Source organism: Nanorana parkeri, unplaced genomic scaffold (assembly GCF_000935625.1).
Source record: "Nanorana parkeri isolate BGI_ZX_2015 unplaced genomic scaffold, ASM93562v1 scaffold738, whole genome shotgun sequence".
NCBI classification, from domain to species: Eukaryota; Metazoa; Chordata; class Amphibia; order Anura; family Dicroglossidae; genus Nanorana; species Nanorana parkeri.
In genome coordinates this window covers 355751-379376 of record NW_017307006.1, presented here as the reverse complement: position 1 = coordinate 379376, position 23626 = coordinate 355751, and the positions used below count along the sequence as shown (strand labels likewise).

The 23626-nt window shown below is 42.6% G+C and overlaps 1 protein-coding gene across 1 annotated transcript in view; it reads right to left on the bottom strand.

Annotated features, from left to right (window-relative positions):
* Positions 1-23626, bottom strand: part of CCDC180 (coiled-coil domain containing 180) — a 73181-nt gene that overhangs the window by 38411 nt on the left and 11144 nt on the right. The window contains exons 5-20 of the mRNA XM_018564226.1: positions 21831-21940; positions 21616-21744; positions 18026-18136; positions 16546-16641; positions 15880-16043; positions 15240-15359; positions 13625-13704; positions 11800-11888; positions 10995-11117; positions 9810-9983; positions 8997-9112; positions 6715-6841; positions 4328-4657; positions 3894-4132; positions 2288-2463; positions 1679-1859 (exon numbers count right to left, since the gene is read on the bottom strand). Of these exons, the coding sequence (XP_018419728.1) occupies positions 1679-1859; positions 2288-2463; positions 3894-4132; positions 4328-4657; positions 6715-6841; positions 8997-9112; positions 9810-9983; positions 10995-11117; positions 11800-11888; positions 13625-13704; positions 15240-15359; positions 15880-16043; positions 16546-16641; positions 18026-18136; positions 21616-21744; positions 21831-21940 (2365 nt within the window). The remainder of the gene's footprint in view (positions 1-1678; positions 1860-2287; positions 2464-3893; positions 4133-4327; positions 4658-6714; positions 6842-8996; positions 9113-9809; positions 9984-10994; positions 11118-11799; positions 11889-13624; positions 13705-15239; positions 15360-15879; positions 16044-16545; positions 16642-18025; positions 18137-21615; positions 21745-21830; positions 21941-23626) is intronic.

The following is a 23626-nucleotide window of genomic DNA, read 5'->3' as shown; positions in this document are numbered from 1 at the left end:
GCGGAGCTTGCTGTCACTGCTGTCCGCACAATCGTTCTCTATTTATTTTTTTCTACTTTTTAAACTATTTTTCTCCCCTCTGTGGGACCAAGCAGAACAGCCGAGCCGAATGCCGCTCAGCGGCAATCGGCTATTCACTCACTGCTGTTCGGTATCTATAAGAATAGACCGAACAGCACTAGCTGTAGCCTGCAGCAGTAGCCTGCCGGAGGTTCGGCTTAGCCGATCCAGATGTTGGATCGGCTGAGTCGAACTCCTTCTGCACTTCGGGTCGGCCGAACATGCTGAGCATGTCGACCCGAAGCCACCCGATGTATGGCTGAAATCAGCCGTACCAGCCTGAAGTGAATAGCCGAACAGCGTTCGGCTCACTTCGCTTTAGGTCGGTCATTCACTCGGCTGCCTACGGCAGCTTAGGGAATAGACCCCAAAGGGTTTCTTCTATGCTTCATCTGTCCAGGATGCTAAAACATGACTGTCACTCTTTAGGGGAATACAGCTGCAGAGACACAAGTAGGCTGAACAAATCAAGTAGAAAACAAAAGGGAACAGAGCGCCACCTCCGTGTGTAAAATCGTTAATTACAATAAATAAAACAAGGGATAAAGGTACTCACAAACAAACGTTTTCATCAGGCTTTAACAACAAACGAGAGGCCACACTGTCTGTTAACCCAACATGGTATCCCCCCGACTATGTAACAAGGTAGCCTCCGGTCACATCACCGTCCACCGACCGCAGTCAGCCAAGATTGACGCGTTTCAGGGACAAGCCCCCTTCATCAGAATCATAGCTTGATTTCCCTGAGAGTGGGGTATAAGACTGGAAACCGCCCAATCAGAGAAAAATTCTCCATTATGACTAGGTTTGGAGCGATTGGCTCTACTACAGCATTACAAGGGATTTGCTATTATACGGCCGTATATGCCGTATAGGCCGTATAATTAGCTCTACTACATGGATGTATCTATGTGTTCTTAATTAACGGATACTTTGTACAGTATCTAATTCACTTCTTACGGGATTTCATGATCTGTGGTTCTTGGCGGACTCCATGCAGCTGTTCCAACTCCTGTTCCAGAGGGTAACCGCTGACTGGACTTCGCGGAGACCCACAGACATGAAGTGCGGGAAATGTTTCCTCCTCCTTTCCCGCACCTTGGTGTATTTTCAGTGATCTTTTCCAAATTTCAAGAAATTCTTGGTGTGCAAGTTGTCAGTCGGCTGCCTAAAAAACCCCAACTTTTCTGACTTTTCGATATACAGCATTACAAGGGATTTGCTATTATACGCCGTATATGCCGTATAGGCCGTATAATAGCAAATCCCTTGTAATGCTGCAGTAGAGCCAATCATTCCAAGACTAGTTTTCTATGTTCGTGGAAGCCCCAGAGCCTTGGATGAGCAGCCCCTCAAGTCTGTGTGAAAAACTGTTGAAAACTTTGAGTGTGCAACAGCAAGTGGATTGTTCAGCTGGCAGCCATTAGCGCCAAGAGCTAAAGAAAACTTTTTGTCTGATGTGAACAAATCAAGTAGACATCATTGCTGTTATGGATGGACTATCTGTACCTTAAACAGTCTCCACATCTTTGATATCAATTAGTAACATGAAAACACAAATAAAAAAAAATAAAAAAGACAAAACAGTGGCATGTATGGTAAATAGACATATACTCACTTATCAGACTTATTGGCATTCAGGAACGTGCTTTGCATGGACATAATCTTGCTGCGGAAATTTTCAGTCTCCCTTTTCATTTTCTCAATCAGTAAAGCGCTCTCTTCCTTTAAATCGTTAAGTGCTTGATTCACCCCCTCGCAGTGGCGGTCCACACGTTCTGAGTGTAGGAGTAACTCAGCTAAAAGGGAATCAGAAAGAAAAATCCCTTCAGAGGCAAATGTAGGATTCAAATTATGTAGCAAAATAGACTGGATGTTGGTAATATTCCACCTATTGCCAGCACACAACTTTTTGATATATTCCTAAACTGGCCATAGACATATGAGAATTGTTGGACATGCACCCAGAGGAGTGCCCAATGGACAAACTTGTCACATAATCAGAGGGTTTATAACCATGTTCATTGGAAGTCCAAAGGCAGGAGGAGAGGTTTAGCCACATTCTGCAGAATACAAGATCTGAGGTGTCATCACGCTATTTCCATAGAACAGAATAGGTAAGATTTCAAACATAAGTGCATTAGCTTGCATATATTTTGACTTATTTGACATAAAGTGTATTTTATCTTTTTTATATGTTTACTTCCCAGGTGTCACATGGCTGTACCTGCTCTGACATTGTGGATGTCCATCTCTATGCGTAGACCCCTGGGTTCATGAAGGTGACAGAGCAAATCCAGTTCAGACTTCAGCTCCTCCTTCTTGGCCAGAACAATACAATGAGAATTGGACACCATTTCAGTAAACCAACACTCCAGGTGCTCAAAGAAACCAAGTCGAATACTGTAAATGAGAGGAAAGTTGAGATAATCATATCATCACAACAGCGAACAAATGTCTACCATAGAGCACCTGCATTGGAAACAGCAGGAACCAATGTCTACCATAGAGCACCTGCATTGGAAACAGCAGGAACCAATGTCTACCATAGAGCACCTGCATTGGAAACAGCAGGAACCAATGGCTACCATAGAGCACCTGCATTGGAAACAGCAGGAACCAATGTCTACCATAGAGCACCTGCATTGGAAACAGCAGGAACCAATGTCTACCATAGAGCACCTGCATTGGAAACAGCAGGAACCAATGTCTACCATAGAGCACCTGCATTGGAAACAGCAGGAACCAATGTCTACCATAGAGCACCTGCATTGGAACCAATCAGATAGACATGAAATAGCCCTCTAGCAAAAAAAAAATAATGTATGGTGTTTAAAGTAGAAGCGGTCACAAATGGACATTTTTAAGAATTTGAATCTCCACTCTTAAGCTGTCATAAGAGTGCAGTCTTACTTCACAGAGACAAGTGTGTGTATTGTTATTCATGTGTATCCCCCTCTTGTCTGAGCAGAAATGTCAGCCCAGTGTCATCTGTAAGGCCCTCACAGATGTTGACCTGCATCCTGCCTAAGCTCAGGGTTTACTGACACTCTATCATACTGCTGGAGAAGAGAAAAACTATCACTTCACAAAATGTTTGTGATCAGCATTTAGCTCAGGTAGTGAGAGAATACAAGAAAATAATCAAAAAACGGCTAATCTCTCAGCATGGGAGTGAACTTTTCCCACTAGGGGAAAAAGCAAAACGCCTACTTAAATGCCCACCCATCCTTTTGCATAACATGTGGGATTGCACAGTGAGTTCTTAACCATAATTGCTTTAAAGGGAGGTAGAGTGGTTATACATATATTTTGTTTTATAATTAAGATCATGACTAAAAGATGAAAAAAGAAAATGAGGTAAATTAGGTTCCTTTTCACACATTTTTCAGGCTCTCCTTAGCAGCTTTTCTGGAAAAAAAGCCTTCTGTTTACAAAGCTCAGTAGCTCATGCTAAAATTCACACACACAGACACCATTGAATAGATCAGAGAAGTGGCTTCTCCATCATCCGCCTGCTCTGATCAGGTGTCTCTGGATGGACCTGCATCTTTATTTAACCTTACCTACGATGTAAGTTTCAATCAAAGTTATCTTTAGAAAACCCTTAAACCATAATAGATAATAATAGAGATAAAATAATAGAGTTTCCCTGTAAGAAAACGTTCTGAGTCAAAACTGGTTTTGGAATGCTTTTGAAGCCAATGGGATTTCAGTTTCAGAGCTGTGCACCTTTCCTTCTCAGCCAAATTCAGCCACCTCTATGGGGTTCCAATCATTTGCAAAAGTTACTTCTTTCTAGTATGAAGCTATAAAATGTGTCACAGACTCACTTGTTCTTTAGCTCAGTAATTAGCTCTTCCGGCACCAGCATCTGTTTGATATTGGCAGGGCTTTCTTCTTCTATGACAGCCTCGGTGAAGAACACATTGTCTGTTACTGGCTGGTCTATTACAACAGATGTGTTCTTTTGCTTCTTGCTGGACGATAGCACAGTGTATGTGTTTCCTCTGAATGTTACAAAGCTCCCAACTATCTCAGGGGCTTCTGTATTCTCCCCTGCTGGTGAGAGCTAGAAGAAAGGGTAGATGATTAGTTCTCTGTTTTGCAGCAAGTATCATACCAAAATACGTAAACATATGGTCACATGACTGGTGGCTATCTGAGCTTGGAACACCATCTCCTGCTTGGGGTATTACAATGCAATTTTTTTTCCATTATCAAGATAATATTATCTAATCCACATTTTGTTTTTAACTTTACATACCTCATTCTGAGCACTGACCGGAGTTTCCAAAACATCATGATGTCCAGAACTGTGTGTTTCATTATCTTTATTCTCCGTGGACACCTGAGCAGTTACTTGCCCTGTGTTTCCTTCATCAGCCCCTGTGCTTTCTATTTCAGGTGGTTGAGGCGTGTTCACACCAGTACCCTCTATAGGGTGATCCCAGGTGACACCAGTCTTGTCATCAATATCCTGTGATGCATATCCTGGGTTTACTATAGGCTTCTCCTCCACATCAGACCCTTCAGGTTCCTGTGGCATTGTTCTGTAGCCTTTACCATCTGATTCTTCAATTTTCGGAGGAACATTCTTTAAAGAAGAGAAAAACTATGTCAGGCAGTGGCAGGAAGAGACAGTGGTGCCATGCTACATGTTTAAGGCACTTGATGGAAGAGGCTTTTAAGGTAAAACTGCAATTATATCATATGTTAATCTAGTAATACCTTTCATTTAGACTTATTAGGTATTATAAAATGTTCTCTTTTTAATCTATTACACAATTCTGCTTCCATGGTTGTCTCTGGTATTACGTAGTTAGACAGAAGATAGACAGACCTCCATGCAGGCACTATTTTACTCCCAAAACATTTGTTACTGTGCACTATGCATGTCTGCAATTTCCATCAGCATGTACTAATTAACCATAGCAGGTGAAAAGAGTGGATGAGACCACAAGGAAACATCAATGTACACTATGAAACTTAGGAAAGTAAAAACAGTGAACCAGTCTTCAACAGTGTTTGTAGAATTTATTTTGTTCTAGCAGTCTGGGTGGTGTATCAGTTATTAGCCTCGAGCTCGGGAGCAACAATGGGGTCTTACAGATTGACATAGAGCTGATATTTCTGCTTTAGAAGGTAATTTACAGGTAAATAGCAGCACATAAAAAAGTTCCTGCCATCAACAAACATGGAGACCAAAATGTGGCCTAGTTTGAGTAGTGCATCTGTGGTTTGTTTTTCTATACCTGATGAAAAGAGCTGAGGGTTATTTATTTTGTTCATTTTGCAAAACCACGCCTATCCTTACGAAGGCATAGTAATTGCATTAATAAAATGTAACAAGGGTGAAGTCTGATTTGCAGACTGAGAGAGCGGTCACATTGGGCCCCCAGGCTCTGGGCTGAATACTAGCAATGCATGCAGGGGCGTAACTAGAAATCACAGGGCTCCATAGCAAAATTTTGTATGGGGCCCCTTTGATCTCTAGTTACACCCCTTGCAGAGCCCAATTGAGATCCCACACAGCCCACCTGAGGGTGGCCCTACATAGCCCACCATAGACTCTCTAAGGTGGTGTAACGGCAACCGCCATCATCATCCAGCAGGGGATCGAGAGCGCCTCGGGATTCTGCCGGTTCTCGGGTGCGCCCTCTTGCGTTCCACGCTGGAGCTCACTCATCGCCACTTTCGGATGCCGGCTGCGTTCCACTATGGAGCTCGGAAGTGCGCCGTTCCGGCCGATGGCTCCTCCCCCACTTCTCGCTCTATTTAAACTCCCAGCCGAGACAGCATGGCGTTCCACTATTTCAACCAGAACGCCTGCTGTCTCCTGGGGCCGTATACCACCACCTTACGCTGCTGCCAGCCTTGAACCCTCACGTCTCTGGACCGGATTCTAAAGGACCCCCAGCTCCTGCCGCTCGCTCCAAATCGCAAGTACTCAGTGCATATTGCACCTCCTGTGTCATAGTGACTGTATACTCATTGGGATTCCTCTGGTACCTCTTCACACGGTGTTACCTTTTTATCAGTTACTTCCTGAAATACTGCTGGTGCTTAGGACAGGGCTTATGACATAATAACCCTACCTGAACTTATCTTACTTTGCGTGTGGCTGTAATGCTTGAGTCCCTAATTCTCCACTAAAGATTGAGAGTGACGCCAGGGATTCCAGTCTGAGTAGCCTCCGTGATCCACAACCCCCCGAACCAAAACAGGCGTTACAGGTGGGCTCTGCAGGGTCACCCTCAGGTGCGCTAATCACACTCCTTACCTGTCCACCTCCTCTTCCTCCACCGTCGATGATGAGCCCCGCCTCCTCCCCGTCGCCGGGCCCGCCTCCTCTTCCGATGCCAACCCCAGGCCCCGCCTCCTCCTCCACTCCTAGGTCCAGCCTGCTCCACCGCCGCTGCTGGCTCTCACTGACTCAGCAGTGGTTGGGTAAGGAACGCGCCGCTGCATAGATTGCTGTCGGTGGCACATTCCTCTTAGCAGTCACAACCAGCAGCGTGAGATGCCAATAGCGACCCAGGTGGCCCGCAGGGCATCAGGAAAGTCCTGGCCGGGCCCCCTGCATACATGCTGTTACAGAGGTGGTCCATCCCCTGCTGATATTCTTACAACTCTGTTTTCTGATTGTCTTACCTCTCCATAAACTTCTTGGACACAAAAGAATTTGCTTACAGATGAGCTGTATGACATTAATTTACTTAGCACCATCTTAGGATAGGACTTTATGACAATGACTTGATCATGATGACATTTCAGGTACCTGTTGATTGACAGAATGATTCAGAAAATTCAGAGAGTATCTTCCAGACACATTTACAACTACTGGAGGACAGGGAAAGTGTCTGCGTTGCCTTAAGGTTGCCTTTTGAAGAATAGAGGCATAAAATCTGATGGCTAGTATTAGCCACACTTACACTCTCTCACAATATTTACAGTGAGCACATATTTAACGTAATTATCAAAAATATTAAGATATAAATCAATTGAATATCATTTCATATAGTTACAGAGGTTACTGTCACCAGTTTACATTCTTGCTGTAGTATATTTTTAGTACTGCATTACATACAAAGAAACAAAACTCCAAGACTGACTTAAATAGAATCAGTATGTATGGCAGGAGGATTTCATTGCTGATAATCCCATGAGATAAAAAAAAATCATTGGATAACTCAGAACACTTCAGCTGTACAATCGGTCCACTAAAGCTGTTTACCTTCATCACAGGCATTTTGATGTTATCGTGTGCAATGTTGGACCAGCAGTCATGCATTGAATGTTAGAACAGCATGAACCTGGCCAATGCCACTCTTTTACCCGTACCTAATATCTGTAATCCTTCTAGAGGTCTATTGGGTTAGTTGGAGAAGTCAGGTTTACCCAAAATGTATTAAACTCCTTCTCCATTTATTATACTTTTGTGCAAACAAATGTTATAGCTCTACAGTGGAATTCTTCTGACCCTCCAAAACTTAAGCTGGGTATACAGTAGTAGATTTTTTTAGTTTGGTATTCGGGCTTTCCACACTAAACATCATGGATGGAAAAATCTCCCAGCTGTTGCATGTCGGCCCTGGCGGCTGGCAAAATACCAAAACAGTGCCTGCATTTGACTGTATGCAGATACTGTTTGGACAACAATTTTCCACCCTACTCCTTCAATTTTTGTAATCAAAAGATGCCGGGTGGGAGGCAGCAGACAGGGTCACCCACTAGGTGAATTTTAGCTGGTTCATCAAGAACCGTCCGAAATCCACTCAGTATGTACACAGCTTTATTGCTGGAAAAGGATAGTTAACCAAGCACTTCCGCTGACCTATGAAGCCCATAGTTGGCCAAATAAATTTGACAAACTTTGGTCCCCCTGGCTGAAAACACAAAACACTATATCCATAGAACAAAATGTATCACGCTTCATATCACTTGCTGACACATTGTATTCATTTGCATACCAGACCTAATGATACATTCAAGACAATAGGTCAGGATACATGGTTGGCTCTATTATTCAGCTTTAGTGTACAAGATTTCTGTTGCCTTAGAAACCGTTTTGTAACTGCAGCCTTATGTAACCACTGTGGACGGTGTTTAGTATAGACCAAAGTGTGTGGTTTTGTTTTCTGTGTGTCATACATGCTCTGACTTAATCCTCTGGGTCGCCATCATGTAAACACAGATGCTTGTTCTTTGTAACTGTTCTTTTACACTATAAAAATAACAAAAAAAGGACCCGTCCACATCCTGGAGCATCAGGGAGCTCCGGCTACCAGTGGGCAAAGGAACAAGGTAAGTATAGCTGCCTTTCCCTCTACCTCTAGACTAAATGAGCATTTACCCTTGCAGTGAGGTACAGGTCCAATGGCAAGGGTTATTCTTTCACTTAACCTGGTGTTCAGAATCAGGTACAGTCACCTTGTGGTGTGTCAAAATACCACTGTTAGGCTTTAGAATCATCTTTGTATCCCTGTGGAGCCCTTCAGATCCAACCTGTACAAGAGAGATTAAGCCCTGCCGATCCTGGTGCTAAGGCCCATCCTTATCAATTAAATGTCAAATGGCAGCACTTCAATAGGCCGACAAAGCTCTGGCATTTGACATAAGAGCAACAAGGAGAAATGCTTTTTCTATGAGGCTCCACAGGGATTGATCTAGGATTGACTAGCACAGGTACTTGCAGTCATTTAAAGATGTTTACACTACAGCACCTTTGTCACTTTTTTTTTAACCTGGCTCAGTTTAATAATGTGTAAGTACCTAATAATGTGAAGTCCAAAACAGATTTTAGGTACCAACATCCTCCCCAACAAAACAAACTATAGAGTGAACCTGTACCAGTCAAGAAATGGGTATATTTTGCTGGTAGTAAGAAGAATAGTTATTACAAAAATATAGATTGTAAATGATTGGATGGTCACCCAGCTTTGATGTCCTGTAAACATGCCAGGGACTTGCCCATGAGGGCGCGCAGTTGCTCCTCAGTGCTCCCCTGCCGCAGGCTGTCCAAAATAATGTCAAGATTGGCTTCCCTTTTCTGTGTGGAAAGGACAGGGCAGTCAGTGTGCTGGCAATATTATCAACATTGTGCAAAGTGTAATGATCCACAACAACCAATTAGAAATCAACTTCCACTTTCTGAAATGGAGCAAATAAGAAATCTGGTTGCTCTTTCCTACTGTCTGTCATAGGTGTTTGCTAAACATATCCAGAAGGGGTGGATAGTAAACAAAGTTGCGATGTAAAAAAAGGATGAGCCGTAAGTATTTAAGGAGAGAAATACCCAATCATATCACAGATTTTACTCGCCATGCATAAAAAAAATGGATACAATTGCCTTGTTAACAATTTCAACCAATTAGGCTACCGCTCTTATTTTTCACATTTGTGTTAGAACATAAAAACAAATACCTGATTGGTTGCATTAGGCAATACCTCAGTTTTTATATTCCTGATTATACAGGTCTAATATACAACAGAAATATAAAAGCAGGTTTGTTTCGACACAAAGGCTTGCATACTGCAATTTCCAGAAGTGGACAGCTGTCATTATAAATTAAAAATAAATCGTGACTGCAAGAATGAACAGTAAGGTGAACATCTTTAAATATATAGAGATGAAACTAAACTATATACAATCATAAATCTGGTGATGTGGTGGTACAGTAAAATTAGTATGTTAGGGCAAGCAGCTGATATCCAGGAGACCGACATATTGCAGGAGTCAGTTGTACCTGATTTTCTGTTTCATACTTCTTCCGATAGTGGTCTAAATTCCTTTGCAGGGCCTTTTCTTGTTGGCTTAGTCCAATTTGCAAGACATCCCAAAGATGAACTGCTTTTTTGGCATATTTAAATAATTTATTGGTATGTGAGTCTATTTGTTTTGATACGGTCATCATTGGATCCTAAAATGTTAAGCAAAAAGAAGATAAATAAAAGCAGATGTACCAATAACTTACAAGTCTGATTGAATAAATTCAGGTCACAATTTGCAGCACTAATATAATTAAAAAATGACAGTAACGTTTTTCATGTGACTGTGCTTGGGCCTGAATGGTGCAATTTGGGAAAGTGAATGTAATCAGACGTCTGCAAGCAAGAGGGATTATTACCTCAATGTTCCCTTACCAAATGATCACTCACTGAACATTGTGACAAAGCAAGATAAAGCAGCAGGAGCTGAACTGCATGACACATTAGCACACACAGCTAAAAACATAAAGAATACTGTGCAGGCACTAGGAATTTACATGAATGCACTGGGGGTCCCCGGTTCAAATCCCGGTCAGTAACATATCTGCAAGGAGTTGCATGTTCTCCCTGTGCTTGCGTGGGTTTCCTCTGCGTACTCCGGTTTCCTCTCACACTCCAAAAAAGACATGCTGGCAGGTTAACTAGCTTCTGTCTAAATTGGCAGTGTATGCATGTATGTGAGATAGGGACCTTAGATAAGCTTCTTGAGGGCAGGGACTGATGTGAATATGCAATTATGTAAAGGGATGCATTCATTGCTGGCGCTATACACTGTAAATACCCATACTAAAAATAAAATATTGATCAGGTCATTCATGGGCCAGCTTCTTACTCCAGAAGATGACCCTGAATGATGCCTGAACAAGGATGTCTCAGTTCTTCTGGAAAGAAAAGCAGACATGGTCATTGTCAGGGAGAGTACTAAGACCTCTGAAGGAGATTATAAATACCTGGAAGTGTTATATCTACACAATATGTGGCATACATGCACTTAATATCAAAAATGTATGTATATCTGATGCTATGCCTTACAGGACACCACAGAAAAGACTATGCAACAAAAAGGGCTGCAGCTTTTCTGAAACCGCGTTGGTCTTATATGGCAAATTTAGACAGAAACAGTGCTAGCAGAGTTCTTCAAGTGTTTGTACAAGGACACATACAGAGAAGAGCCTTTGTTCTTTGTCATAATTTATCTGGAATTGTTCAGTGAGTGGGGACAGCTCTTTGGTCATGATAGTCTTAGCCTCCTCCTTGCTGCAGATTTCCAAGTTCATCAGCTGAGCCTGGAAACAGGAAAAAAACAGGTTATGCAGAAAGACTGGCAATGTTAAACAACAGGCAGTATCTTGTTTGGATATGACATATACTGTAAGATATATAAGATGCATATGACAGAGGCAGCGTTCTATGCACACTAATGCCAATAGCAGGCTTCTGATCTGCATATGAAAAGCTCTTTGAAGGTTTGGAATTTCCAGGTATAGTGGTAAAAAATAACCTTTTTCTCAGATGTTAAGTGGAGGAAGTTCTTCAGTTAATAAGTATTACAATTGAATTCCATGAAACCACCATTATGTCCTTTACAATCCCTAAGAAGTTCCTAAACTATTAATGGATACAACTTGTCCAGTCATAATGTTATCTCCTTCATAATGGCCATTGAAGCCCAGGGAAGCCCTCCTGGTGACACCGGTTACATTAATGCTCCCTCTAATGCCTACTACTTACAGCCACTGCTAGAATACGCATATCTTCCCACAAGGTTGTATGCTGCACATACATTCTTAGCCTTGCAGAGTGTCATCTACAGTGAAACTGAATCCCACCAGTGAAAAAGACTATAGAATGTAAGGTGTGGACAATACTGGGCAGAATGCAATAAATCCATAATGCCAGTTGAGCATCATAACACTAAATCACAAAATAAAGCAAACAACAACTGTATTAGTGTACTAGAACACTCACTTGACAAGTTTCTGCTGCTGTTGTACATCGTTGGGTGGCATCACTCTGGAGGTTGTGCAGTCTGTCTAAGAACTGTGTGTTCACAGACACTGCATCGGGGGGAAAAAAGACACATAAGTGGTTCATATCATATATGCCAGTCTGAAACAAGGCGACCATTAGGACGTCCATGCTCACTGTAGGAAATGTATGCTCTAATTTTTAAAAATGTTGATTCAGAAGGTAAAAAGCAAGGGGAATATTTCTATGAATATACATCGATCTGCACAAATTCTGTAAACATGACTACCCAAAGTAAATAGATTAATAAGAATCATCAAGGAATAATATGTATTGAATAACAGGAAAGGAACCAGATTACAGCTTTAATTCTAATAGCAGAACTTTACAGGGAAAGACAATAAAAAGAGAAAGGGAGAATGAGGGAAAGAAGAGGGAGAAAGGGAAAGAGGGGAGAAAGAAGAGGGGGGAGCAAAAGAGAAGGGAAGAGAAAGAAGAGAGAGGGCAGAAAAAAAAGGGGAGCAGAGAGAAAGAGTTAGAGAGAGGTAAGAAGCAAGCACATAGAAAGAGAAGGGGGTACAGCTGTCCTTAGGGATACGCACTTGAAGATTATGAAAACGTGGTCTCCCTGGGTGGGCTATCTCTGTTCTTCTGGGTCTGACCACTCATTACTGAGCCTTTAATTAACTGTCCTCACCAGTGCGGTCTCGCTCCGGGTTACCTCTCATGCTCCTACCCCCATTTCACCCTTCTCCCTCCTCCCATTTTTCCTATAGTAAGTGTTTAATCTTTATCTCCTCTTTCTTTTTCCCTATCTTGCATGTGGTTCTTTTTCTCTATTTTTCTTTTTTGTCTGGCTTGTTATCCTTATGTCACTTGCTTTATGTTTGGCTCTAATTTTTAGATCTAATGGGGTGCGTATGCCCAATTGATTTTTCCACTCGCTCCTTTGGCATGATGATGATCTGGGTTACTACACCTTTTATATACTGAGCCATAATGGTTGCTACATTTCACTGATCCCAACTGTACTATACTCGGATGCTTGCCATTCCACCTGACATTCCAACAACAATGAATCTTCCTTCTGTCGTCTCTGTTCATTTTTTGTTAACTTAAAATTTCATAAAATTTTGAGAGACAGAAAGATAGGGAGAGAAAGAGAGGGCGGTGGGGGGGTTCGGAGAGAGGGAGTTAAAGAGAGGGCAGGAGAAAGCAGAGAGAAAGACAAGAGCGGGGAGAGAGACAGAAAGATAGGGAGAGAAAGAGAGGGCGGTGGGGGGGTTCGGAGAGAGGGAGTTAAAGAGAGGGCAGGAGAAAGCAGAGAGAAAGACAAGAGCGGGGAGAGAGACAGAAAGATAGGGAGAGAAAGAGAAGGCGGTGGGGGGGGGTCGGAGAGAGGGAGTTAAAGAGAGGGCAGGAGAAAGCAGAGAGAAAGAGAAGAGCGGGGAGAGAGACAGAAAGATAGGGAGTGAAAGAGAGGGCGGTGGGGGGTTCGGAGAGAGGGAGTTAAAGAGTGGACAGGAGAAAGCAGAGGAGGGGAGCAGAGAGAGGGAGGGTTAGAAAGAGGGCAGAAAAAAAAGCAAAGGGGAGGGGAAGGGAATAGAGAAAGAAAGTGTGAGAGAGGGCTGAACAAAGCAGAGGGGGAAGAGAGGGGTGAAGAGAATGTAGGGGTGGGGGGTAAGAACATAGATAGAGGGAGGATAAAGCAAAGTAAAAAAGAGAAAGAGGAGGAGAGAGTGAGGGAAGAGAGATAGAGGAAGGAAGGAAGGACAACTGAAACTATTTTCTCCAGTATTCATACATTAGACATGTTCTTTCTTACCCATCTCCTTATTTAAGGCCACAAGAGATTTATGCCATTCATTCACAGCTGCCTTTGTACAGGTCTCAGGTATGAAATCACTAAAAACAGAGAAAAAGAAAATTGTGTTAAGAGCCACAAATTTAGAGATTGAGTTATACAACATATATTTTCTATAGTAGGGATCAAACGATATGGATTTTCCTGTACCAATACCAATCATTGATCACATTTCAGGCCGATAACTATAATCAGGTACCGGTATTCTGTTTACATCCAGCTGCTTTAGCATTAGCTCCCCTGCTATCTGCCAATTCCCCTGCTATCTGTTTTTTTTTTTTATTTTGACAGCGGCCGCCGGCTCCTGTCAGATTAAAGAAAAAAAAACAAACCACAAAAAAATAAGTCAAGGCAACTGGACTTGCTGTATTTTTCTTGAAAAATACAGCAAGTCCAGTTGCCTTGACTTTTTTTTTACAGATATACCATGACCCGGATGAATGAGAACCTTGCCAGACAGCAGATAGCATTTCAAATTGCAATAGCTAGAGATAGAGTCTAAGGCTGGGTTCACACATAGGCGTATTGAATATGCACGTCTGTCGCGCGTTTCGTGCCGCACGTTTTTCACGGTAATAAAAATGCACGACAAACGCGCGTTTCCGAGGGCTACCTGGCTGTATCCCAATGGATACGTGCGGCACATACGCCCCAAAGAAGCTCCTGTACTTCTTTGGGTGTAGCGCGTTTTGCAGCGCGTTCCTACGCGCTGTAAAACGCCCAGGTGGGAACCATGCCCATAGGCAATCATTGGTTTTCACATGTTGAGCATTTTATAGAGCGTAGGAACGCGCTGCAAAACGCCCAGGTGTGAACCAGGCCTAAGGAGTCTATTCACGAAGCTGCCGAAGAATCTACCCGTAGCTTCGGCCGATCCTTCGGCTAGCTTCAGCCCCAGGACCCCTTCGGTTCAGTAGAACCGAAGGGCTGCTGTACGGACTATTCACTATAGCCCGTACAGCTCCCAAACTTGGCCGAGCCGAATGCATATGTCTCGTCTCGGCTGAGCCACGCTGAAAGCTGAAGCTGGCCGAGCGGCCGGCCGACAGCCTATTTGGGCAGTAGATTCCTACTGGCTATTTCAATTTGCAATAACCAATAGTAAACTAGCATTGCACCCGCCCTCTGCTGCAGTTCTCCATCAGGTCCATCAGCAGAGGGCGGTTGCAATGCTAGTTTACTATTGGCTATTGCAAATGCATTCCTATGGGTAAACATTTTTTGTTCTATTCTGACACGGCTCCGTGTCAGAATAAAGAAAAAAAAAGAAAAAGCAGTGTTTCTCTCCTTGGCGGCCGGGAGCAGAACCGCGTTCGGCTCACTTCACTTCATGGCGGTCTTTCACTCGGCTGCCTACGGCAGCTTAGTGAATAGACCCCTAAGAGTTACAGATGGGGTTTATTTGGTATAGGAGGTGGAGTATGTTGCCATATTTATATATACCAAACTGATCAAAAGGCAATGCTTACCCTGCTCTACCTTCCACCTTTCCAGCATATAGTTCCTCGATGGGTAAATATGCTTCATAGTGCTTGCTGCACATGTTCCTGTGCTACACGAGAACCACTTACAGTACCTGACTGAACACAGCAGCTGAAGCCTCCTGGTATGTAGCAACTGCTGCTGATCTATTAGCAAGTCAATCTCCTTCTTGACACTACCAGGCATCTGGTCCATCTCCTTTTCTGCAAACAACCTGTAGAACAAATATTAGGAGATAATATTAATCATAGACGACTTTGTTGTCTAATGACCAAAGCAGGATGCTACAGGAATTGAGCTGACGTCTTTCAAATATGCTAAAATGTTGTTTTATAGTCTGTCTTTTTCTGGACCACATGAGGTGATTATCATTAAGGCCAATACAAATGAAGGCCAAGGACAATATTCCCAGCAATGCACAAACTGATTCCGATACCGCACTGTGAGTGCCTAACCAGAGATTGCACATCACTGGGCCAACTCTTTATCAGACATGATGTAACCTACATTATCTTAAAGCATATATAAACAGCTTCCTAAATACAATCTGACTGTCACTGACCTAGAATGTGGACTCCAAAGTTAATATAGGCTCAATTCACTAAGCTTATAACGCATTTGTTTTTTTGCTATAATAATCATTATTTTCACCTCTCATTCCTGAAAATAACAACTGTTAATGCCAATAATGATCATTATAGCTTAGTGGAGCCTTGTGTGTTTTCTTAACATACCTGAATTCAGTTACCACGCTTTCTTTCTCATGAGATTTCCAGGCTTTTATCAGGTCTTGCCACTGGAGCCACTGTGCCCTCTCTCTTTTCAGTTCTGCTTCCTTGAGATTAAGAGACAGCTTGGCGATTGCTCTGTGGTTGGCAAGTATGGCTTGATTTATCATCTGGAAGAAGAAGCACAGTGAAAACAAGACACAATCTACAAGACCAAACATAAACTGGAGTCATTTAAATGATGTGCAGTAGGCTAGCTAACTCATGTATATTTGGAAATTGACTCAGGGTCCAGCCTACGTGCCGAGTAGTTCTGTGTTTTTCAGCATTCATTTTATACAGTTGTCTGCCCTACAAGCCTAGTCTCTACAAGAACACGAAGTGTGTTCACTGGTCCAAGTTTCACCATTTCTCTGAGACCATGGCAGCATTGCCCACACACATTGGTAGGCTGCTTAGGACAGAACCATATGGCAAGAGGCTGTAGTCCTGACACTATGAAACTATGAAAACGTTGCTGATGCCAGCGCATTGGATTATAAAATATATATAAAGCATACGGACACCTTTCGGACTTTAGCACAGCTGTGATTTTACCTGCAAAGCTTTAGCAGTTCAATAATTGATTTTATTTGTTGCCTGGATTTTCCCACCAGCTGTAAAATGACTTACCATGGCTTCCTCATGTATAAACCTAAGCACATCAGAAGGCATGAGATAGCAAATCTCTGTCAAAAGTGTTGTGAATTTCTTCAACACATCAGCAATCTAAAAACACAAACATAGTTAACCTATGGTTAAACATCTGCACCTAAAAAAACAAACAAACAAAAAATATAAATCTAGTGTAATGATACATATACTGTCAAATGCTTAGGGGTATACTTATAACCAATTTGCAGGGCCATTCACCCTACGAATCTTTCTAAATGTTTGTTCTGTGCGAATAAACAAAATGAACATTCTTACATATCTTTTCTTTTCAGATTGAATTTATGTAATTTTCGACTGCATTTTGGCTACTAGATAGAGCTGAGGCGCATTTTCTTTTCAGGTTGAATGTATGTAATGTAATACTGCATTTTGGCCATAAGATGAAACTGAGGAGCATAGGAAATAAAGTATTTGTTTTCTATGCTCATCAGCTCCATCTAGAGCCCAAAATGCAGTATTACATTACAGACATTTGTCCCAAAAAAAAAAATATATCTCTATGTACATTCATTTTTGTGTCTATTCGCACAGAACGAATCTTGAAGAAGATTTGTACGGCGAATCACTCAGATTATCTGATTAGATCTCGAAGCTCATCCGGTGGTAGCTATGTTCGCCCGACAATTTTCCGACATGCTCCTTCGATCAGCTGGTCAAGGGATGCTGGTCGGAAAGGTGCTGACAGCGTTACCCACACATCGAATTTCGGCCAACTCTTAAGGAAGAGGGAAATAAAAAATCTTTAAAGCTGACCAATACTTAAAGGCTCACATAAAGGTACAATAAAAGTCTGGCTGGGATGGATTGCAACCTTTCATGGTGATAATTCTGCTGAAAAAAAACCTTTATGTGCTGATCATACGACCAAAAGCCTATAATGTTGGTCATGTGATCTCTGCTAAAAGGGGGATCAGCCAATCTTAACTTTGATCTTCGGCTTCTACAGAGATGACATCCTTTACCACTGTCCTCAAAGAGTTCTTACATATCATTAAAATAGAGCTTACCTTCATTTTTTTACCTTTTCGCAAAAAGGCGCAATTACAAATTTGCTAATATTTGTTATTTATTAACTCAATACAGTTTTATCTTTTAGATTTAGTCAAAAAATATTTTTTTTGTGCACGGATACTGATTTTGGTGTGTTTTAACAATTGAATTGTGTATTTTTATCGGTTTAATATTAATTTGAGAAACATTTGCGCAATTATCGCAGGGCCTACAAATTTAGTATCACCATCTTTTTATTCTACCGGGCCTGCGCTTTCAGAAAATATATGGTTTGGGGGGTCTTTTACAAACGCTAGCAACGCAGCAGTTGAAAATCAAATCAATAGGAAAAAATTGCAGAAAATTCAAAAATGGCTTGGCCAGCTGATTTGAAAAATGTTCCGGAGGGCTTGGCAGCGAAAGGGTTAAACTGGTGACAGGTACTCACCCGATCTGCACGTTTCTCTTCTATGTCGAACAAAGTGTTCTCTGTGAGTCTGATCCACTCTTTCCTGTAAGAGGTGTCCTCAACCACATGACCCCAAAATTCATTTAAAAACTGAAAAGTAAAAACATTCAGTGTGAAAAAGCAAACAAAACACCAACATGGCAATACAGTGTGTGCAAGGGCTGAGCCACCTCTGTTATATTCTTAGTGGCTAAATATATAGATTAGATGCATCAAACATGTGTCCTGTGTATATGTCCCATTTGTGTATTTGTGACCCTTGTGCCTGGAATCCTGTACAGCCAATGTAGACAGATTTTGTCCCCCACTCCCATCAAGGAAAGGTTTAGCAGCCTACGTCATCTGATCTGAAGGAACAAAGTATCACCAAGAACATGCTACTATTATATACAAGGCTGGAAACAGGGCTATGGTTAGACACCTTCTTCATCATTCATGATTCTTTTCAGCGGTGGTGATACATGCTTTCGTGGGCCCTAGCTGTTAAACTTAGCTTCATAAAGGTCTAATAGTGGCCGTGAGTTGCTACTAAGTTTCGTTATTTGGGGAAACTATCCATCATATTTAAAAGATAAGTGTTGGTGGTGGAATATCTACAGGGCCCTGGCTGGATGTATGCATGTCTAATAGAGGCAGGTGAGTCACCGTTTCCCTTTGCTCACTGGTTGGGAGAAACTTTTGGAGCATTTCAGGAGCAAGTTATATTGAAGACTCTTATTCTATTCACGTTCTATTATTATTCGTTTGGACTTTAGGACATTTTATTACTAGTGGATATTATTTGCACTTTGTCCTTTATGTCATAAGTTTTTTTTTTCCCTTTGTGATCCAACCTAGCACTGAATTGTTGTTTAATAAGCACGTCTGCAAGTACAGAAATTTTTTTATCTTGCCAGAATTCCAATGTCATTGTTACTTCCTGTGCACTTAACTGATATCTCAAACAATATTATCAATTTTCCTAGCTACTTTCTGTGAACTACAAAAGAACCTCTTCCTACGTAATGGGAATAAGGAGAGGAAAAAAAATAATGTCTTTTTACTTTAAAATGGGCTTTCAGTGCGTTCCAGGGCGTTTGCATGCATTTTTGATACGTTTGCATGCGTTCCAGAGCAGGTAAAATAGGGCCTGCTGCATTTATTTTACCTGCCCTGGAATTGAACGCTGCGATGTGAACTGGAGCTAAAAATACCATTGGAATACATTGGACGCAGTTTTGCTCTGGTCTGTAACTGCTCTGCTCCTGGAATGCGCTTGGTGTGTCAGGAGAGCAGCTTAGGCTGACAACACTGCTCCCTCTATAGACATAGTACAGTGAGTAAGTGTAGTCACCCAGGGCCGGCCTTAGGGGTGTGCGAGCTGTGCGCCATAAAGGCGTCAGGCAGCCGACACAGCTAATCCTCGGGGCGGCTTCTCTCCTCCTCACCGCTGGCTATCCGACATGACAGCGCTCCCTATGTGTCCCCAGTTATGAAAGAACAGGCTGTGATTTAAATTCCTCCCCATTCAGAAACTTAAATAAATAAATAATTTTAAAAAATAATAAAAAATTTAAAAAATAACCGATGGACTCCCGTAACCGAAGCTAGTCGAAGGATCGGCCGAAGCTACGGCTAGATCCTTCGGCAGCTTCGTGAATAGACCCCAAAATAAATGTTGATGCTATTTTGGATTCAACCATTGGCGTGTTCTGTAGGCAGGGCGCATGACGTCATATAACACTGCACGTGTTGGGCGCCGCCATCTTGGTGTATATCTAGGTATACACCAAGATGGTGGGGCCAATATCGGCGTGTAACGTCACCCGACGCCACGCATGCATGGCGTAATGTAACGTCATGCTTCCCGCCTCCAAGATGGTGGCACGCATTCACAGAACACGCTGCTGGCCAACATGGCCGCCGCACATTCTCAAACAAATTATTATGTGCCTGAATACATGATACGTATATTCGGACAAATAGTAATTCATTAATTTGACATGTAGTCTAGGTTTTGTGTTCTGTTTTTTATTTTTACTTTTCTAGATACACTTACTTGAAAAAAGGACCGGCATGACAACCTGACACTTTATTTGTAGTTTGACATTTATTGTTTGCCTTCTGTTGTTTTATTTGATATACTTATATTGTGCCTACAATAAGTTTAATACCTTTGAATAAAAGTTTTATTTTTATCATACTTTTTAATATGTTTCTTTGCGGCTTAACAAAATAGGAGTCTTTAAATTGTGCGGATATTGGGAAAATGGGTGTGGCCACTGAAGGGTGTGGCCACTGAGGGGTGTGGTCTCTGAGGGGCGATGTAAAGCTTTCTCGCACAGGGTGTCACAGACTTACCCGGATTACGCGGCACGTCCCGGTGTTCCTGCGACGCGCCGTCCCAGCAACGATGTCACGCCGGCTCCGCCCACGGGGCGCGGTCCAGGGGGTAAAAGGTCAGAGAGTTCGTCACTCGGCGTTCTCTCGTTGTGGAGTGCCGAGTGACGAACGGGAACCCGCAACCACCGGCATCTGTGAACCGCCACTAGCTGGAGCTCCAAGTAACCGGCCAGCAGCTGAGCCTTTGATCAGGCAGGAGGGAAGCAGGAGGATCGGACATTCAGGACCTTAATCCCTCTCCATAGACCGTACCCAACCACACTACTAAGCGCAAGTAATCTGGATTTCACTATATCATTTCCCTGGATATCCACTCAGCACTGTCATTACCCCTGTGCTCTTAGGGGTTGCATAACTGCCTGCCTTAACTGTGCTAACTGTTACATGATTGCTTATGCTGCATTCCGTTCGCAACTCATTTAACCCTGTGCATTGAGGGGTCACATACCTGCTGATTATTATTTGTTGCATACTGCTGCCAGGATTAATTGAACTGCTATATGCTAACAACTAATTACCTCCACCATTTAGGGAAGCACGGCCACAAGTGTTAACCTATTGATTGCTGGTTCCCAAGTTGTTCCACAACCCCACCGATAACCTGTGGAGATAGCCACCAGTCTCAAGTCAAACAGGCTTAGGGCCGCCTACTACTTCTAACACAGTGGTAAATGATGCGTACGGTTTCCCTAACGCACCGAGTGTACTAGGGAGCCGCTCACTGAACCTCTGCGTACAAACAAAGACAGCATAAGTTCTGCAGCTGAGATCCAGTCCATTATATCCGCCTTGACACAGGGCGCCTAAAGGCCTAAGGCCGGCCCCGTTGTCACCCTAGGACAGGAAGTGTATTACTGGCAGGAGAACCAGATGACACAAAATTTAACAAGCCTGAAAAAAGCAAACAAATGCAGCCACCACATCTGAGGACTGGTAAGCTGCAATATATTACATTTTGGTTTTGGGTTTAGATAGACTTTAAATATGAAATTTAATTGTTCAGCAGTTTATGTTTTGCTCCAAATTTAATTTCTCTATTGTTTACAAAAAATAGTGCAAAGGAAAAAGAAGCATTTGCCTACAGCATATGCAAATTAGATGCTTTATCATACAACCGAAAAAAGAGCTGAGGAGTGCTTGATTGCTATGAGCAATGTCTCTGCTGTGAAGGTGAAAGACATGTTTACCACCATTGTGAAGGACCTGTTGTCTCTCCTTTTTTCACACTGCTGGAACAACAGGTCAATCTTTCTATCGGACTCGGACATATATCCTTGGAGATTTATTCCAGCCTCCAGAACCAGGACCTCCATTTCCTAAAAAAAAAGAAGCAAGATTGAAATGTTAAGGGAGACACAAGCACATCATAGAGCTCAACCAGAATTCCTTATTACTTAATCACCTTGCTGATTCCAGCTAATTCCTCATGCAGAGTAGAAACTGCCTTCTCATGCCGTTCTTGTCTGTTTGTGGTGATCCGCTGCAAGATGTTACTGTCCCTCTTCTCAGATACTGCCACGAGGAATTAAATTAGACTCAAAATGAAATGGATGCTATTGTCAAAGTAATATAATTGTGTAACAAGTAAAACACATGTAACACATTGCATACTTTATCATATTTCCATATCTACTTTTTTTTAATGCAATCTTCAGCGCGGATAGGTTGTGTGTGTGACATCACTATTAACCTGCTAGCCGACCTTAGCTTAGGACAAATCACATATGTAACTTGCCTGGCTCCTGTCTCACCACATGCAATGGAACTTCACATTGGCCATACTGAAGAGGCTGCACCAGCAGCAGCGTGCCATCGAAAAGTATGTGTGATTATGGTACTAGGATAGGCTCTGGGGAACTGAGTTTTTTTTTAACCATATCAATGTTTCATTATTCAGGACCTATGCAGCATTTTGGCACCTTCCGAAGCGGTAACCAAAATAGTGAGCTGTGACAAGGCAGGGATTAGTGATATAAACCCTCTCATTTTCCGCCCGGAACACAAGCTGCATTGTCTGATGGCTCGGGAACTGGAATCACAGTAGGAGGAAGAAGGGGAGGACACATAGCCAGCAGGAACCTTGGCTACTGCCTCAATGTATGTGAGGCAACAGTAGCAGGAGGCCGAGGAGGAAAGTGACAAGGAGGTTTGGGATGTTGGTGGCAAGGACGAGGAAATGGTGAAGGCTGCAAGATAGACATTTCACCTCTCCCAAACCCCAGGTAGTATATGTGGTTGGGGAGAGATTGAAGATAGGGTGTCCTCAGCGATACCATGGACTCGGAGTCCCCAGGATTCAGGTCATCAAAGAGAGGGACTGCTATTGGATAGCCACCCTATTAGATCACCTTATTAGGGTGAAATGGCTGATCTCCTGCCACCATCAAAGAGGGAGCCCAAACTGCAAAACTTTAAGCACATGCTGCATAAGAACCTTTTTTTGCCACATTTCCAGATATTCGCTTGAAATTTGATGAAGTGGCTACCTCAGTACCCGTTTTCCAGAATTTTGTAAATCACAGCTGCAAAGGACTGGCTGCAGCTTCACAGGCAGAGCATGAACCACATGATAGTTGACTACATCAGGTCCGGGACTGATGCAGACACCATGGACTATTGGGTGTTCAGGCTGGTCCACTGGCCGGAGCTTTCATAGCATGTGCTGGAGCTTCTAGCTTGACCAACATTCAGTGTGCTGTCTCAGAGGGTCTTCAGTGCAGCAGAAGGTTTTTTTCGGAGAGGAAAATCAACTTGCTCAATTTTCTTGGATTTCAATGACTAAAAACCCTTGCTGCAGATGCTACAGATTAAACTTTGAAGTGTCATCTGGCCCAAAAAAGAGAGGCAACAGGCCAGTGTCACCTGGCCTTTTACCTCTCCTGGCCGATGCTGATGCTTTAGTACTGTAAAGATACCACACAATGTTTCTGCAGCTGCAGAATCTCTCATATTTGCTGCATGGTTAAACCAGCATTACAGCCTATACTGGTGCTTTGGCACTGTAAAGGTGCCATACAATGTTTCCGCAGATCACCTACAGCTGCTAATTTTCTAATGTTTGTACCAGGGTAAATCCTGCATTGCTCCTCAGAGTTTGAAGCCAGAGTTCCAGTACTGCAAAAGTGACACCCGCTACAACAGACTTCAGTTGGATTTGCAGTAAAAGTTTAGGTCTGTCGAACTTCAAACCAGATTCAC